Source organism: Lathamus discolor, chromosome 13 (genome assembly GCF_037157495.1).
Source record: "Lathamus discolor isolate bLatDis1 chromosome 13, bLatDis1.hap1, whole genome shotgun sequence".
Classification (NCBI taxonomy): Eukaryota; Metazoa; Chordata; class Aves; order Psittaciformes; family Psittacidae; genus Lathamus; species Lathamus discolor.
Genome location: NC_088896.1, coordinates 1,834,434 through 1,850,770, shown reverse-complemented (window position 1 = coordinate 1,850,770; position 16,337 = coordinate 1,834,434). Strand labels below are relative to the sequence as shown.

General features: G+C 47.8%; 1 protein-coding gene across 5 annotated transcripts in view; it reads left to right on the top strand.

The window, feature by feature from the left end:
* DNAH9 (dynein axonemal heavy chain 9) overlaps positions 1–16,337 on the top strand; it is a 145,493-nt gene that overhangs the window by 108,533 nt on the left and 20,623 nt on the right. For all 5 annotated transcript variants that reach the window (XM_065693329.1, XM_065693328.1, XM_065693330.1 and 2 more), the window contains 3 exons: positions 546–694; positions 4,511–4,638; positions 13,513–13,740. In XM_065693329.1, the coding sequence (XP_065549401.1) occupies positions 546–694; positions 4,511–4,638; positions 13,513–13,740 (505 nt within the window). The remainder of the gene's footprint in view (positions 1–545; positions 695–4,510; positions 4,639–13,512; positions 13,741–16,337) is intronic.

The window sequence follows — 16,337 nt, the reverse complement described above, 5'->3', positions numbered from 1 at the left end:
TTTTGCCTTGTGCCTCTCATGCAGAGGCTAAGTTCCACGTGCCAGATATCCTCAGAGCTCTTCCCTTTTATCTTTCCAGAACAAAGTCATTTTGAAAATCCTCTGCACTTGCTGTTACTTTTGGTGATAAATCCGAAGGAGTGCTCTTTCCTCTCAAGGGCTGTGTGGAGTACCAAGTCCATGGCAGTTTCCTATACTGTAACTTATTTCTTCTCTCCTGAGATACCTTTGTCAACATCAAGCTGGTATTTAAATTCCAAACGCAGCCTGGGCTGGTAGGTCCCATGCTTTCCCTCCTCCCTTCCTTTCATTTCTCAGATATTGGGGTGCCATGTGTCATTTTACACCTGGAAAAAGTGCCAAACACTGCCACTGAGTGCTAACTCCTAAAGCCCAGTCTGCCCATCCTCCCTGACCTTATTCCATGCCCATTTAGTTTCTCTTTTGTTTGAATCAGCAAAATCAATACTGGTTAATGGATTATTTGCAGGAATATCTGTCCTTTCTGAACAACAGGAGACTGGCAACTGTTTTCTTTCTGGCAGAGATTTTGTAGAGGAGAAGCTTGGCAGTAAATATGCGGTAGGGAGATCCCTGGATTTTGCAACAACCTTTGAAGAATCGGGACCTGCAACGCCAATGTTCTTTATCCTGTCCCCAGGAGTCGACCCACTGAAGGATGTGGAGAAGCAAGGTAAACCAATTGTGTGTGTAGACATACCACAGCTTTGCTTTTTATCTTCTGTGTAATTATCTTGGCATGACATTCTTCTATTGTTTTGGGTTATTTCTCTCATCTCTATACATAATGGAGTAATCTGTTAAAAATAGATAATTGTGACAGGATGTGATTGGGTTTTGGGGGTGTTTTTCTGTTTTTTCTTCAAGTTTTTTGGATTTTCATCTGAAGTTTAAATTAAACTTGTCTCTTTCCTGCATTGCCTGAATTCCCAGCGTGGTTCACACTGCAGTGATTTCTGACTTGGCCTTGTACACAGCCTATAATTTACATCAGAGATATATCATATGCTGCCACATAGCTTGCTTTTTGCCAAGACAGGTTAGACCAGATGACCCTTGAGGTCTCTTCCAACATGGTATTCTATGACTCTCTGATAGCTAAAAGTAAGCAACAGTCCCCTGTAATGGTCTGCTGGTTAGTAACAGAGTTTCCAGTTTTTAATCGCATCCTTCCTGTGTTGGTTTTGGCGTGGATGGTCAGATGTAGTGCTGCTGGCTGGCTTTGGAGCCAAAGGGGTGTCTCTAAGGTGCTTTATTTGAGAAGGCAGGGATTTCTGTTGTGCGCTGACTGCCGTAGTCAGTGCTTGTGCTCTAAAGCTCCCAATGTGCAGAATTTGCTCTGAGTCTCAGCTCCACCATAAAAACTGCCATTTTCAGGCTCAATATGGCAATTACAGGAGGTCTGGAAATGGGGCTGCTTCTGACTGTTGAGCACAGGTAACTGTGGTCACTTCTTTCCAGACTGTGGCAGTGGAGGGGCTCCATCCCTCTGGATGCCTTTGGGTACTGCTTTAGGGCTGCTCCAGATCACCAGGCTCTTCAGATGTCTTTTCTCCTTCTCCAGCAGTGCACCCCACATATCTCCAAGACCATGCCTTGTAGTCAAGCCCAGATGCTCCCTGTAGTGTGGAGTATGATGTGTTTAAATTGCATTAATCATGTATCAGACTGCCATAGGTTTTCAGTATGCAGGTCTCCAGACCAAACATCAGCAAGGTTGGCAGCCTCAGCATAGAAACCAGTAACATTGAACCAAGCCGTCACTCAGGCGAGTGGTGGAGAAATGCTGATCCGTGGACTTATTTTCTTCTCTGTCATGCACCTTTTGTGGCATCCCAAAATAAGGCTTCAGTCAGTCTTTACCCACATTGCCACAAGCAGCGTCCAGAGACATTAAACCCCAGAGCAGCCTGAGCCAGATCCCATTTCTCAGCTGTGGGGAGATTCTGGGTATTTTTCTTTCATGTTTCATGCTCTTTCTGCTCTGACACCAGGTCTCATCATTGTGAATTGAAGGGGATGCCCCTGAGGAAGGTGCTCTCATGTGCCTGGCTTTCTTTTGGAGCCATGTCGATGATCCTGTCTCTCAATGTGTTATTTTCTTGAATGGGAAATGAAACACTACAATCCAACCAGGAATGGTTTAATTGGAATTGTAAAGCTGAGTGCAGCTGTGAGCACCTGGGCTCAGTCAGCCAGAAAAGTGACAGCAAGTAAAAGTGAAAGAAGATCTAATGGAATAAAAGCATTGCTTCAGTGCAGCTGCACTGTCCCTAACACCTGCCGCGATGGGGGTTTGGGTTGGGTTCACTGGTGCATGTTTTCTTTGCCCTTCATTAGGTTTTATTGTTTCATTTCTGGCTAGATAATTCTGATAAATGGAAGATGGCTTCTTCCAGATGCTGCTCACTCATGGGACCTTTCCTTGGCAACATGGGGAGGACGCTGCAGAAGCTCTTCCCTGTGAGGGTGCTGAGGCGCTGGCACAGGGTGCCCAGAGAAGCTGTGGCTGCCCCATCCCTGGCAGTGCTCAAGGCCAGGTTGGACACAGGGGCTTGGAGCAAGCTGCTCCAGTGGAAGGGGTCCTTGCCCGTGGCAGGGGTTGGAGCTGGAGGAGCTCTAATGTCCCTTCCAACCCAAACCAGTCTGGGATTCTATGAAACACTTTAGGGCTGGGAAAGCTTCCTGCTTCCCTGTGGCAGCCTGGCTGTACCATCCCCTCTCCTCTCCAAGCCAGTGAGGAAGGAAGAAGGCTGCATTGTCTGTGTTGAGGCAGCAGCACAGACTCACTGTGCATCCCTCTGCAGGCTTGTTTCTATCATCTGTGAAGTGGAAATAACAACTGATACTAACCTTAGTGTTAATCACCTGGTTTGGGGGGGCACTCTGCTTTTGGAAGTAGGTGCTGTCCCTTCTGAGAGGGTGGGTCTTGAAGGCAGAGGAGGAGATTAGCAGCTCTCAAGGTTGGCAGCCACCAGAGATGGTGAGAAAGGAAACTGGAAATGGTACAATATGGGGAGAGCTGTATCCCAGGGGGTTGCTGTAGTAAGGCTAAGTAGAGAGCTTGAGCAACTGGAAGAGTTTGGATGTTTGTTTTACTTGTGGCCATCTGTTTCCAATCTTGTACCAAGAGCTGAATCCCAAGTCTTGCAAGACGAATCTTTTCCTTGTTGTACTATAACACTTGGCTGCTTTTAGCAGAAATCGGGAATTAAGGGTGCACCATCTGCATGCAGGGAAAAGTGTAGGCAATCCCGAGGGATCAGCATGTGGGACATGTGTGACTCCCTGGCTGAGCGGAGCACATCCTACTATCCTGTGCGGAGCCGGTGTGGATGTCGGTTGTTGGTTGGGCTGCTTCCATCCCGCAGCACAAATTGATGCTCATCTTCTGAGGAGCACTCAGCAGAGGTAGCTTGCTCCAGGCATTTGCTTCTTCCGTGAGACAAGTGGCGGCTGGTGTCCCCCATCTCTGTGGGATAGATTCAGAAAACTCAATGTGAGATCTTTAGCCATGGTCACTTAAAGGATCTGAGGCACTGGGACGCTACAGAGAAATCAGTGGAGTCTGAAGGAGCATCACAAAGTGAAGAAACACAAAATAACTGCCGTCAGTGCTCCAGAGCAGGACCGTAAAATACGTGGGGTTTGGGAGCAGACCCAGGAGGCCGTGCTCAAGGCCACAGGAAGCTCACACTTCAGCTGCCTCCTCAAAACCTAGTGGCTTCCTAACCCTACTGCTAGGTCTAGCGCGCACCGCAGGGTGCATCTCCCCACAGAGCTGTGTCTTGTTCAAAGCCTGTTTAATCAGCAGGAAACTATTTTCGTTTTCTACCAGTGTAAAATAGGTTTTTACATGGGGTTGCAGGGGAATAACATTCTTTAAACAGCAAGCACTTGGTGATAATGTACCTCTGTGTTGGGGCTGCTCTGTAATTAAAAGTACTTTGGAAGAAGCTACTGCTGTTTTCAGTGCTTTGGCAAGGAGGAGACAAGATACTATTATAAGTGTGGTAGATCTTCTGTGGGGGATTTTGATATGACTGAACTCCTCAGCGCAGCTTCCAGTACCTGAAGGGGGCTACGAGGATGCAGGAGGGGGATTTTTCATCAGGGTCTGCAATGATATAGGACAAGGGGTGATGGGTTCAAACTGAAACAGGGGAAGTTCAGGTTAGATCTAAGACAGAAGCTCTTCCCTGTGAGGGTGCTGAGGCGCTGGCACAGGGTGCCCAGAGAAGCTGTGGCTGCCCCATCCCTGGCAGTGCTCAAGGCCAGGTTGGACACAGGGGCTTGGAGCAAGCTGCTCCAGTGGAAGAGGTCCCTGCCCAAAGCAGGAGTTGGAGCTGGAGGAGCTTTAAGATTCTGTCCAACCCAAACCATTCCATGGTTCTATGAACTCTGTCTCACTCCTGCTGTGTGAGCTCAGCTGTGCTGTGTGCCAGTCCAGGTGTAAGTGCTGAATATCTCTCTTCTTCTTTGATTTTAGGGAAGAAACTTGGTTATACTTTTAACAACAGGAACTTCCACAACGTTTCCCTTGGACAAGGTCAAGAGGTCGTTGCTGAACAAGCTCTAGATCTGGCTGCGAAGGAGGGTCACTGGGTCATCCTTCAGGTACGGTGTCATGAAACAGTCCCGCTGCTCTCCCAGGCTGCCTGGTGTTGATCACCTTAGCAAGGACAGGCTGTCATTCTTATCTGGTGGGAGGTGTGACAAGGGGTCATCTCTGTGTCCAAAGCAGACACCTTCTAACTGTTCATTGCTGCTACCTATTGCTTTTATCAGGCATCGCCGTTTTGATTTTCTTGCTCTTAAAGCATTCTGAAGGGTGTGTAGTTGTGGAGAGTCGTAGAATCATAGAATGGTTTGGGTTGGAAAGGACATTAAGATCATCCAGCTCCAACTCCTGCTTTGGGCAGGGACCCCTTCCACTGGAGCAGCTTGCTCCAAGCCCCTGTGTCCAACCTGGCCTTGAGCACTGCCAGGGATGGGGCAGCCACAGCTTCTCTGGGCACCCTGTGCCAGCGCCTCAGCACCCTCACAGGGAAGAGCTTCTGCCTTAGATCCAACCTGAACTTCCCCTGTTTCAGTTTGAACCCATCACCCCTTGTCCTATCACTACAGTCCTCTGAGGGAAGGTTGTGCTACACTTTCCAGTGATTTTATTTCCTTTATGAATAAATAGAGCTTTGTTAAGAGCTGTTAGGCTGTTCCTCTCACTACCACTCAAGACTACGCATGTATTTAAATGATCAATGACAACATGCACACCACCGCAGGGAAAGCAGGGCTCTCCACAGTGGTGTCGATTCCTTCGTGCATCCCCAAACAGGTAAATAAATGTTTGAAGCTGTTATCACAACACAGCAAAATGTTTCAGAGCCTTTTAGGGTGCAAAGGGAGCTCTGTCAAGTGCTGTCTCCAGAGCCACTTATTCAGTGAGTGTTTTGGTTTGCTGATACGCAGTCAGGGATGCCAGTACTCATTGCAGGTCTTAAAAACCCCTCTGTTTTCCTAGATGTGGATTTTACAAATGTTTATTATCACTGAACTGGTTGGATAAAATAAGATTAAGACAAAGCTTTGAGTCCTGATCTGAGCCTATGGGCTTGGGCTTGGATTTAAACGGAATGCCACTGATATTCTGATCTTCATTTTTGTTTCTTGTGCAAGCTGCCTCTAAGGTAGACAATGCCGAGCTTTTCAAGAGCTTTGAATACAGATGGTTGCAATACTGGCATCTGCCTTTGAGGTGGTGACAAAAAAAACAGGCAGCTTTTTAAGACATATTCCATTTAGTAATGCAAAGTGAAGGCTCTTTTCTACAACGATGGTTAGATCTTTAAATGATCTGCTAGCAGTGTCAGCTTCCATATCTGTTGCTTCAGTGGCAGCAGATGAGTGCTATGGGCCTGAAGTGGTTTTATTTCATCCATTCACATCTTCTTGTGAGGTGGGCTGATGCCAGCCTCATGAAGTTCAACCATGACAAGTGCAAGGTCCCACACCTGGGTTGGAGCAATCCCAGGCACAGCTACAGACTGGGCAGAGAAGAGATTCAGAGCGGCCCTGAGGAGAAGGACTTGGGGGTGCTGGTTGATGAGAAACTGAACATGAGCCGGCTTCAGTGTGAGATTGAGCCTAGAAAGCAACCGTATCCTGGGCTGCATCAAAAGGAGAGTGACCAGCAGGGCGAAGGAGGTGATCCTGCTCCTCTGCTCTGCTCTTGTGAGACCTCACCTGGAGCACTGTGCGCAGTTCTGGTGTCCTCAACATAAAAAGGACATGGAACTGTTGGAACAAGTCCAGAGGAGGCCACGAGGATGATCAGGGGACTGGAGCACCTCCCGTATGAAGACAAGCTGAGGAAGTTGGGGCTGTTCAGCCTGGAGAAGAGAAGCTGCGTGGGGACCTCAGAGCAGCCTTCCAGTATCTGAAGGGGGCCTATAGGGATGCTGGGGAGGGACACTTTATCAGGGACTGTAGTGACAGGACAAGGGGTAACGGGTTCAAACTTGAACAGGGGAAGTTTAGATTGGATATAAGGAGGAAGTTCTTTAAGGGTGGTGAGGCATTGGAATGGGTTGTCCAGGGAAGTTGTGAATGCTCCATCCCTGGTGATGTCCAAGGCCAGGCTGGACAGAGCTTTGGGTGACCTGGTTTAGTGTGAGGTGTCCCTGCCCATGGCAGGGGGCTGGAACTGGATGCTCTTAAGGTCCTTTCCAACCCTAACTATTCTATGATTCTATGATTCTTCTGTGGTCAGAGCAATCAGTAAGACGTCTCAACAGACACCGAAGATGAAACCAGAACAACTACAAAAATCAAATTTATAGGAAAGAATAATTCAGATGGTTGGCTAATGGTTTTCCAGCAACACCTACCAAGCGTGACTGTCTCTGGTAGCACAGAGCAGACAGGTTCCCCGTGAGCTTAGAGAGGAGCTTTATTCAGCTGGACACTAGCAGGGTTTGGTACAAACTGCATGGGGCAAACTTGGCAGTCACAGCAGTGGCCACTGGGATGGGCTGCGCTGCCTTGTGCCAGAGTTGTGTCTCCTCAGTGTCATTCAGTTACCTGGGACTTTCTGTGGTGCCGTTGTGTGTTGTGCTTGGTTTGGAATAAAACAATATGGGCAAGGCCGATTCAACACGGAGATCAGAGCTCTTCCTTTGTATTTATAGGCCTAGACTTTCTAAGAAGTCGAGGCAGTGAGGTCTGCACTAGGAGCTGGAGTTGTGCCTCGGTGACACTTCACTCTTGGGAACATCCTATGGGTGTTTGAGGCAGGCAGTGCCACTTCTCTCCAGCTTCTGCATTTGGTGTCTCAGTTTAGGCACACGAAGTGACAACAGAGCAGTGGGGCTCAGTTGTCACCAAGAAAGTAGTAAAATCAGTATCCAAACTCATCACGGCAGGAGTCAGTGGGCAAGAGTCTCCCTGAGGATTCTCCTGTCATTTCACTCGGAAGTGGATCATAACAAATATTTGCCTTATGGCAGTTTATTTGCAAGACCTTTCCTGCAATGCTTGCACCTTGCAAACAGTTTCAGGAGTGTTTGTAGATCAGTTGCACAGGACTGGGAATGGGACAGACAATTCAATGGGCAAAAGTGTCCCAGGATTTGAGGGTCGTGGCTTTAATAATGAAGGAGGATAGAGCAGACATCAAGAGGCAGTCAGAGTAATTTTACCCTGGTTAATCAAACTCATGCTTTGGAGGCTGTATTGCATCCACCCAACAGTTATACTCAGGCTTCCCATTTGCTTTTGAGAAGACAAAAAGCAACTGTTACGGTCACTTCTGTATTTTGGTATCCACTGAATAACTCCTCAGCTCACGTGAAGTAGAGCTCTCCTTCCATCCACTGCATTTGCTGTCTGATATCAACTCATACACGTGTTCTCCAAGACAAACACTGGGTGTGATCACATAGGTGCCTTTTACACATGTTCATTCCTGGTCCTTGATTGGAACCAGAAATAATAATAGTCAAGTACTGTGAGCAATAATGAGTTGGGGAAATAGATTTGTGGGAATTAGTTGTTAAGGGATATTGAAACAGTTGGAAAGTCCTAAATGGATTACAAAAGCAGGATCACTGTTCTGCTGGGAAGGGCTGTTGTCCTGAGGCCAAATCCTTCTCAACTGTATTGACCAGCCAGTGTTGCCTGCTGGCACTGTAGGAGGCAAAATGAAGAAAACTGCTTTGGCATTCCGAAAATACACACGAAAAAATAAAACCCATCAGAAAAAAACCCACAAATGGAAACAAAAGCAGAGAGGGAAAATTTAGATTAGAGCTAAGGCAGAAGCTCTTCCCTGTGAGGGTGCTGAGGCGCTGGCACAGGGTGCCCAGAGAAGCTGTGGCTGCCCCATCCCTGGCAGTGCTCAAGGCCAGGTTGGACACAGGGGCTTGGAGCAAGCTGCTCCAGTGGAAGGGGTCCCTGCCCGTGGCAGGGGTTGGAGCTGGAGGAGCTTTAAGGTCCCTTCCAACTCAAACCATTCTGGGATTCTATGATTCTATGATGCATGTAGTCTCCCTTGTATAGGGAGGAAACAGCTTTGCACATCAGGGAGCACTAAACTAGAAGTTGTCATAAACTGTCTCTGCCCAGTTTTCCTCTCTGGGTCTTCTTTAAAGGTTTTTGCTAAGACAGTGACCATCCCTAGCACCAAATTCTGTTTATCAGCCTAATAGTAAAGAAACAGTGAAATCTGTTTGCATGTTCCCAGAGGTATGTCTGAATGAACTGATGCAGAGAAAAGGGCAGACATTAAATACTCTGAATTTACTTGTAGTCTTCATCCATTGGCCAAAATGTCACTTAACTCTATGTGATCAAGTGAATTTTATTCTTGAGCATCTTTCCATTTCCACAGGTTGTTGCTTCACTGGGTCAGGTTCATGTACCAAATGGAATGACAGGGATATCCCAGAGCAAAGCTGTGATTCAGGCATTGGCGGAGCCCTTCTTACTGCCTTGTAAATACAATGGAGCCCTTTTCCGTGTACTTCATCACTAGTCCTAGCTACGAGCAGCAGACGTGTACTGGCCTGTATGAGATACATTGGCCATTCAAAGCACATGTAAGCATTTGGCACTAAGCCTCTGCTTCAGCAAATTGGTTTTCCTTCCAGCCACAGTATCTTTTCATCCTTAGATATATGTAAAAGGAGAAATACCCACTCTTCCTCCAGTCCTTCTTCATGATTTTCAGACTAATACTCTGATGGAGAAAGGTTTTGGATTTCAGACAGCTGTCTTCCATCCTGCCTCATGTGACAGCCATTCCCAAGTTTTTCCAAAAGCAAATCCAGTTACAGACCCGCAAGTAATCCAAATATTGATCTGGGATGGAATGAAGTTTCTATTGGGCTTTCAATACCTTTGTAACTGCTGCAATCCCAGTTTTGTTGTGCAACTGCTATAGAAACAGAATCACAGAATCACAGAATCCCAAGGGTTGGAAGGGACCTCAAAAGATCATCTAGTCCAACCCCCCCTGCAAGAGCAGGGTAACCTACAGTACATCACACAGGAACTTGTCCAGGCAGGCCTTGAATATCTCCAGTGTAGGAGACTCCACAACCCCCCTGGGCAACCTGTTCCAGTGCTCTGTCACTCTTACAGTAAAGAAGTTCTTCCTGATGTTAACGTGGAACTTCCTATGCTCCAGTTTACACCCATTGCCCCTTGTCCTGTCACTGGATATCACTGAAAAAAGCCTAGCTCCATCATCCTGACACCCACCCTTTACATATTTGTAAACATTGATGAGGTCACCCCTCAGTCTCCTCTTTTGCAAGCTAAAGAGACCCAGCTCCCTCAGCCTCTCCTCATAAGGGAGATGTTCCACTCCCTTAATCATCTTTGTGGCTCTGCGCTGGACTCCTTCAAGCAATTCCCTGTCCTTCTTGAACAGAGGGGCCCAGAACTGGACGCAATATTCCAGATGCGGCCTCACCAAGGCTGAGTAGAGGGGGAGGAGAACCTCTCTTGACCTACTAACCACTCCCTTTCTAATGCACCCTAAGATGCCATTTGCCTTCTTGGCCGCAAGAGCACATTGCTGGCTCATGGTCATCCTCCTGTCCACCAGGACCCCCAGGTCCCTTTCCCCTTCGCTACTTTCCAGCAGGTCAACCCCCAACCTGTACTGGTACATGGGGTTGTTCTTCCCCAGATGCAAGACTCTACACTTGCCCTTGTTAAATTTCATCAAGTTTCTCCCCGCCCAACTCTCCAGCCTGTCCAGGTCTCGCTGAATGGCAGCACAGTCCTCTGGTGTGTCAGCCACTCCTCCCAGTTTTGTGTCATCAGCAAACTTGCTGAGGGTGCACTCAGTTCCCTCATCCAGGTCATTGATGAAAATATTAAACAGCACCAGTCCCAGCACCGGTGTCTCAGGACTAATTTTGGGTTAAAACACAAATGCAATGGAATCTTTCTTCCATTTCTTGAGTTTAATCAAGAACGTGCCCTTTGCTGTACATTTCACCTGCTCGTCACTACCTACCTTTAAATCTTTCTGTCTTATGAAGCGAAATTTCGCAATAGAAACTCCAACATTGTCTTCAAAACTCTGGGGAGTTCAGGTCAGTCTGGATTCTCTGTACTTCCTGCTCATTTGCTCTCTGGCCTGGCAAATCCCAGAAGTTTCCCCTACCAGTAATGGCTCCATTTAGGCTGAGGTCCAGGTCTCTCAGACGTATGAGCAGGCACTGGCGGCAGGGTCTGTGCTTATCCATTTTGGTCCTGTAGTAGTATTCACATGACCATAGGGCTGCCTGCGGAAGGACGGAGCTGTTCCTGACTATGTGTGGCACCTTCTCGTGGGATGAAACCTCACCCTACCATTGGCAGTAAGCATGGCAAGGGAAGAGACCCTCTGCAGAGCCCCCTGTTTCATATCCTATCACAATGCATTGTGTATTAAGGTGCTGGGCTGTCTCTGGGCTGTAAATTGTAGCTTTTGGATTTACTGTGAATGTGGTGACTATTTTCTGAGAGCATCTCACGAGAGAATGAGACTTTGTAAAAGCAACTCATTCTCATTGCTCCAGTGATCTGTGATAAGGCATGAAGGAGAGAGCCCCTTTCAGGAATGTGAAGGGTCTCCAGTTGCTCTCAGCAAAGGGAGCAAGCACATCGTGGAGTGTGTGCTGCTTTATATGTACATGGTGCTATTTCTGATGGTTACCATAGCAACACTTGCATCCTGTGCTATATGTTCTGCCTTGTGAAGTACAAACACACAGAGGTGCTTAGAAGTAAATTCCCAAAGGGAAGCATCTGGTCCCCCCCACCCCGGGTTCCTTCACGTGCAGCCCAGCTCTTGCCACAGACCTTCATCCTCTGGTACCTGCTCTCAGTCACTTGTGTGCCATAGCACAAAGTGGGGCAATGATACAGGGCAAAGTGCTGTGGCCCTGGGAAGATGTTTCAGGTGTCTTTTTCCCTTCTTGTCAGCAGGAGTTGGCCGTCCATTCATAAAGCAAGGTAATGAATTGGAGACCTCTGCCTATTTCTGCCTGCAGCACAGACCTAGACATAAGCTGTGAAAACCCAGAGATGATGGGGAGTGGTCTTTTACCCATGCACAACAGCTCTTTCACAGACCAAAATCTGGCTAAGAGAAAAAAATGGGATGAAACAACCTTGCTGTGTCCTGGGTAACTATGTCTTCAGGGATCTTATGGAACACGAAGGAAGTAAAACTGGTGCAGTGTAAACTGTACAGTGGGGTTTAGGGAGATAGTATTGGGCGTGCGTGAAGCCCTGAGCCAAAAGAAGGTGGGTAGGCTGAACTATCTCCTCTTTCTCCTGAATAAGACGTAGAGGTAACCCATGACACTGGTGGAGGCAGGTTTCCAAACAAGCAAGAGGAGGTGGTTCTTTGAGCAACATGTAGCTCAGCTGTGGTTGGTGTTACTGCAGCATTGTCTGTGTTATGTTGTTATTGATAATTGACATATTAAAGTATTATGACCTCCTATGTTGTCATTAGTCACACCCTGTCAAGTTGTGTTATCTGACTGCAGAGAATTCATTTGCAAAGTTTCCTTCAAAGCTGTGAATCCCCTGCACATCATCTGTCTGGGTTTTACAGACACAGCCATTTGATGGAGTCAGGAATTCTCAGTGCCAGCCCATGTTTTGCTCAATATATTCCTCTTTTCCATCCCTTCTATCACAAAAGGATTGTGTAGAAATGCACTCCATTATCATTAGATTAGAAATATGCCCTAAATTGGCTGTTAGAAGGCGGTGATACTGACAAATAATGATCGTTGGTGTCATGTCAGCAGCAGCAAAAGCAATTATTTTTCAGCCACGTAACAACACAAAAGCAGATGTAGGAAGAAACTACCAATTAAAGGTGAAATGCTTAAGGTCAGGTATGGAGTCTATGATTACACAGATAATGCACAGGTTTTCTTTTGCTGTTTTGTTGATCTCTTTCCTTAGATTAGTAAATCTCTGTGGCTGCTCAAAGCTCTTTGGTTACAGGTTTTGGTCCACTCCCACTTCATTATTACACTTGTGTTTTCAGAGTGAGCTGGTTGCCAGGACCCTGGGGATTACCTCATCTCATGAAATCCTAAATGCATCAGACAAGCACTGGTGCATCCGCAGTCAGATGTAATTGCATTTTGTCTACTGCCTTTCACAGAGTCACTGTTTACCACAAGGCAGAGCTTCCAAGAGTGTGGTTCCTTTGCTCAGGCATCTCCTCCTTGTCTCCCACAAGCCCCCAGGCTCCACGTCATCCATGTGAAATGAGCACAACCCTCATCCTTCCAGGGGAAGAGACTGAATTCATGCGGTTCTAAAAACCAGTGTTGTTCCCAGCCACATGAATCAGATTTGGGGCAAGAGAACAGGCAGATGCAAGGTGTCCATGGTTCCCTCAAATAACAGTTCTCTTGACCCATGTTTCTGAAGCAGCCTCTGTCTCAGGGATGGAGGCTTGGCCTCTGGCAGGAGTTGTCTGGCAATTTATGGATTGAGATGAGATCTTAGGCAGAAGCTGTTCCCTGTGAGGTTGCTGAGGGTGCCCAGAGAAGCCGTGGCTGCCCCATCCCTGGCAGTGCTCAAGGCCAGGTTGGACAAAGGGGCTTGGAGCAAACTGCTCCAGTGGAAGGGGTCCCTGCCCGTGGCCTGGGACAAGGGGGTTGGAACTGGATGATCTAAATGTCCTTTCCAGCCCAAGCCATTCTATGAGTTTATGATTACCCAAACAGCCCTACACTGGCTTGCTTCATTGCTGATGATTTATACTGATCTTTGAATTTAAAAGTGTACTTGATGTAACTGAACATTTGGGGCTCTGAGTTGCTCACAGGCAGTACTGGGACAAGTACCAAGTCCTACAGCATAGCTTTGGTGGGTGCCATTTGTTGGTGTGATGGATTTGGTGCCTGCCCAGCACTGGTGTAAAGGGGAGTGACTGATGCAGCCTTGTACCCTTCATCCCTTCAGAACATCCACCTGGTGGCCAAGTGGCTGAGTTCCTTGGAGAAGAAGCTGGAGCAGCACAGTGAGGGCAGCCACCAGGACTTCCGTGTCTTCATTAGCGCAGAGCCGGCACCTTCCTCTGAGAGCCACATCATTCCGCAGGGCATCCTGGAGAACTCCATCAAAATCACCAATGAAGCCCCAACCGGGATGCACGCAAACCTGCACAAAGCCCTCGACAACTTCAACCAGGTAGGACCACAGCGCTGTCGACTGGAGACAGGTAGGACTGGAGCTGCTGTGGTGCCCCAAGTAGAGTGTGATGTGTGGGAGCATTGCTTCTTCTGCAGTCCCTTTGCATCAGGGATCCAACAACTCCCTCCTCTCTTCTCCAGGAGCTCGGCACAGATCTCTTTCCAAGCACTGATTTTTCCAAGTGAGGACTCAAGTGATCCTGAATGGCCTCTTTCTTGCAGAAGGTCACAGGATACCAGGCTTCTGCCCAGTTTAATCATTTTCACACCATAGAAAAGCTATTTTGTTACAGAATCAAACTTCTGAATACAGCATTTGGGAGACTTTTGTCACATTTCAGGCTAAACCTTGCTTTTATGCCCTTCTGTTTAACCAGGGTTAGAGGTTCAGAACTGCTGATGTGGTCACATCTCATAGCACTCTTCAGAACAGTGTAGGGGATATGGTGGTGTGTGCCCAAAGGCCATTCATTCAGCTGAAAACCTTGCTGACACCTGAAGTGGTGCAAATTAGAGCTGAAATCTCCCTGCAGGGAGGACTGGCTTTGCCAGGCGAGGATGAAGTAGGCCACCTTGAGAATTGCTGGCCCACAAGCAGAATAGCCGACGGCAGGTTGCTCATTACTTTTATTGCATGGTGACCACTTACACACACTCCTATTACAGCAGGCACCATCTCCACTCTTTGTTGACTGAGCTGCAACAAAGTGCAGAGGACACAGAAGTAAAGCATGTGGAGATGATGGGAAATATAGAATCCTAGACTGCTTTGTGTTGGAAGGGTCCCTAAGATCATCTAGCTCCATCCCCTGCCACGGGCAGGGAACCCCTTCCACTGGAGCAGCTTGCTCCAAACCCCTGTGTCCAACCTGGCCTTGAACACTGCCAGGAATGGGGCAGCCACAGCTTCTCTGGGCACCCTGTGCCAGCACCTCAGCACCCTCACAGTAAAGAACTTCTTCCTTACATCTAACCTGAACTTCCCGTTTCAATTTTAACCCATCACCCCTTGTCCTATCAGTGCAGTCCCTGATGAAGAGTCCCTTTCCAGCATCCTTGTAGATCCCTTCAGACACTGGAAGCTGCTCTGAGGTCTCCAAGCAGCTTCTCTTCTCCAGGCTGAACAGCCCCAATGTTCTCAGCCTGTCTTTGTATGGGAGGTGCTCCAGCACCCATCCTCGTGGCCTCCTCTGGACTTGCTCCAACAGCTCCACGTCCTCTCATGCAAACCCTCCCTGGGAATAGTACATCCAGGATATCGTGGCTCTGACCTCCACAGTTCAGCAAGCATCTAAATAAGGAGGGAGTAGCTACACCAGCCCCTTCACCATCCCTCCACAGGGACAGCCCCTTTAAATCCACTCTGTTATTGTGACACAGACTACAAAGGGCACTTGTGTGACTTCATCATCTTTATCCTAAAAACCTCCACTGTTAGACCTGTAATCAGCTGAAGGGCGTAACAGAGCTCAGGGGATGGACTGAAAAGATTGAATCCATTGCTCTAAATTGTACAAGTTGACTAACTGTATAAGATGATCAAGAACAGTCCCAAACCCCGGTTTTCCCCTCGATGGGACAGCGCTCTTTGCTCCCTTCATTATCAGCCACCTGATGAAGAACTGGTTCCAGTATCTGCTGAGCACCTTTCTTATTTTAGAAACCGTTCCTGGACTACAAGGGGAGCTTGCCTGAATGAACGCTGAGTACGAATCCAGTTCAGTCTCATTTGGCCTCCCTCTTCAGTTGTGCATTTTTCTGCACTCACAAAGCAGAACAATATTCCCCGCACAGAATAATGGGCCTTCTTTGTAGCTTTCAGCTGAAAGCTAAATCTGAACATCCATTCCGCAGAAAGCAGGGAAATGAGGGGTGAAGGGGCCCCACCCACTCGCTCCAGGATTTCTGATGAGAGGTTTTATAATGCCCCAGCAATTTAGAAAATGCTAATTACTGTCTGATTGAAAGGAGCAGGATGGAAATGCTCCTGGGGGTGAAGGCTCTCCCCTCCCCTTGCTCTCCAGGACATTCCATGGAGTTCAAGATGATGAATGACAGGAGATAAAAATGGAATAATCTTTCCTGACTACTCGCATTAATCCTTGTGTAGTGCCTCCCCGCTTCACCTGCTCAGCACTTACCTCCTGCACTTGAGATCCCCTCCAAACCAGCATCTAAGTGCAAAATAGTGATGACCTGTCCACATTTCTCTGCCCCATGGACCAGTGAGTGAGATCCATGGCAGGATGGGGTTACTCTTGCCTGGGCTGACGACAAGAGGCTGCCTGGACAGAAAGGAAAGCAGTCCCGCAAGGTTTGCCTTGCACATTGCCACGGTGGAGAGGCCGTGGTAACTTCAGCACTAGTGATCCAAAAAGGCAGTCCCAGGAGAGAGGCTGCCTTCAGGCCCTTCTGGTTGCTCCAGGTTTAACAGCCAGGATCTTAATGTGAGAGCAGGGCTGCTGAGGTGTGTGAATGAAGGTAGTGATTGTTCTGAGCAGCAGGATACAATGGTCTGTGTCTCCAGGAATGGATCATCATAAATGTGAGCAGTTAGCTCTTGCCCTTTGTGTCATGTGGAAAGTGGGGTCAACA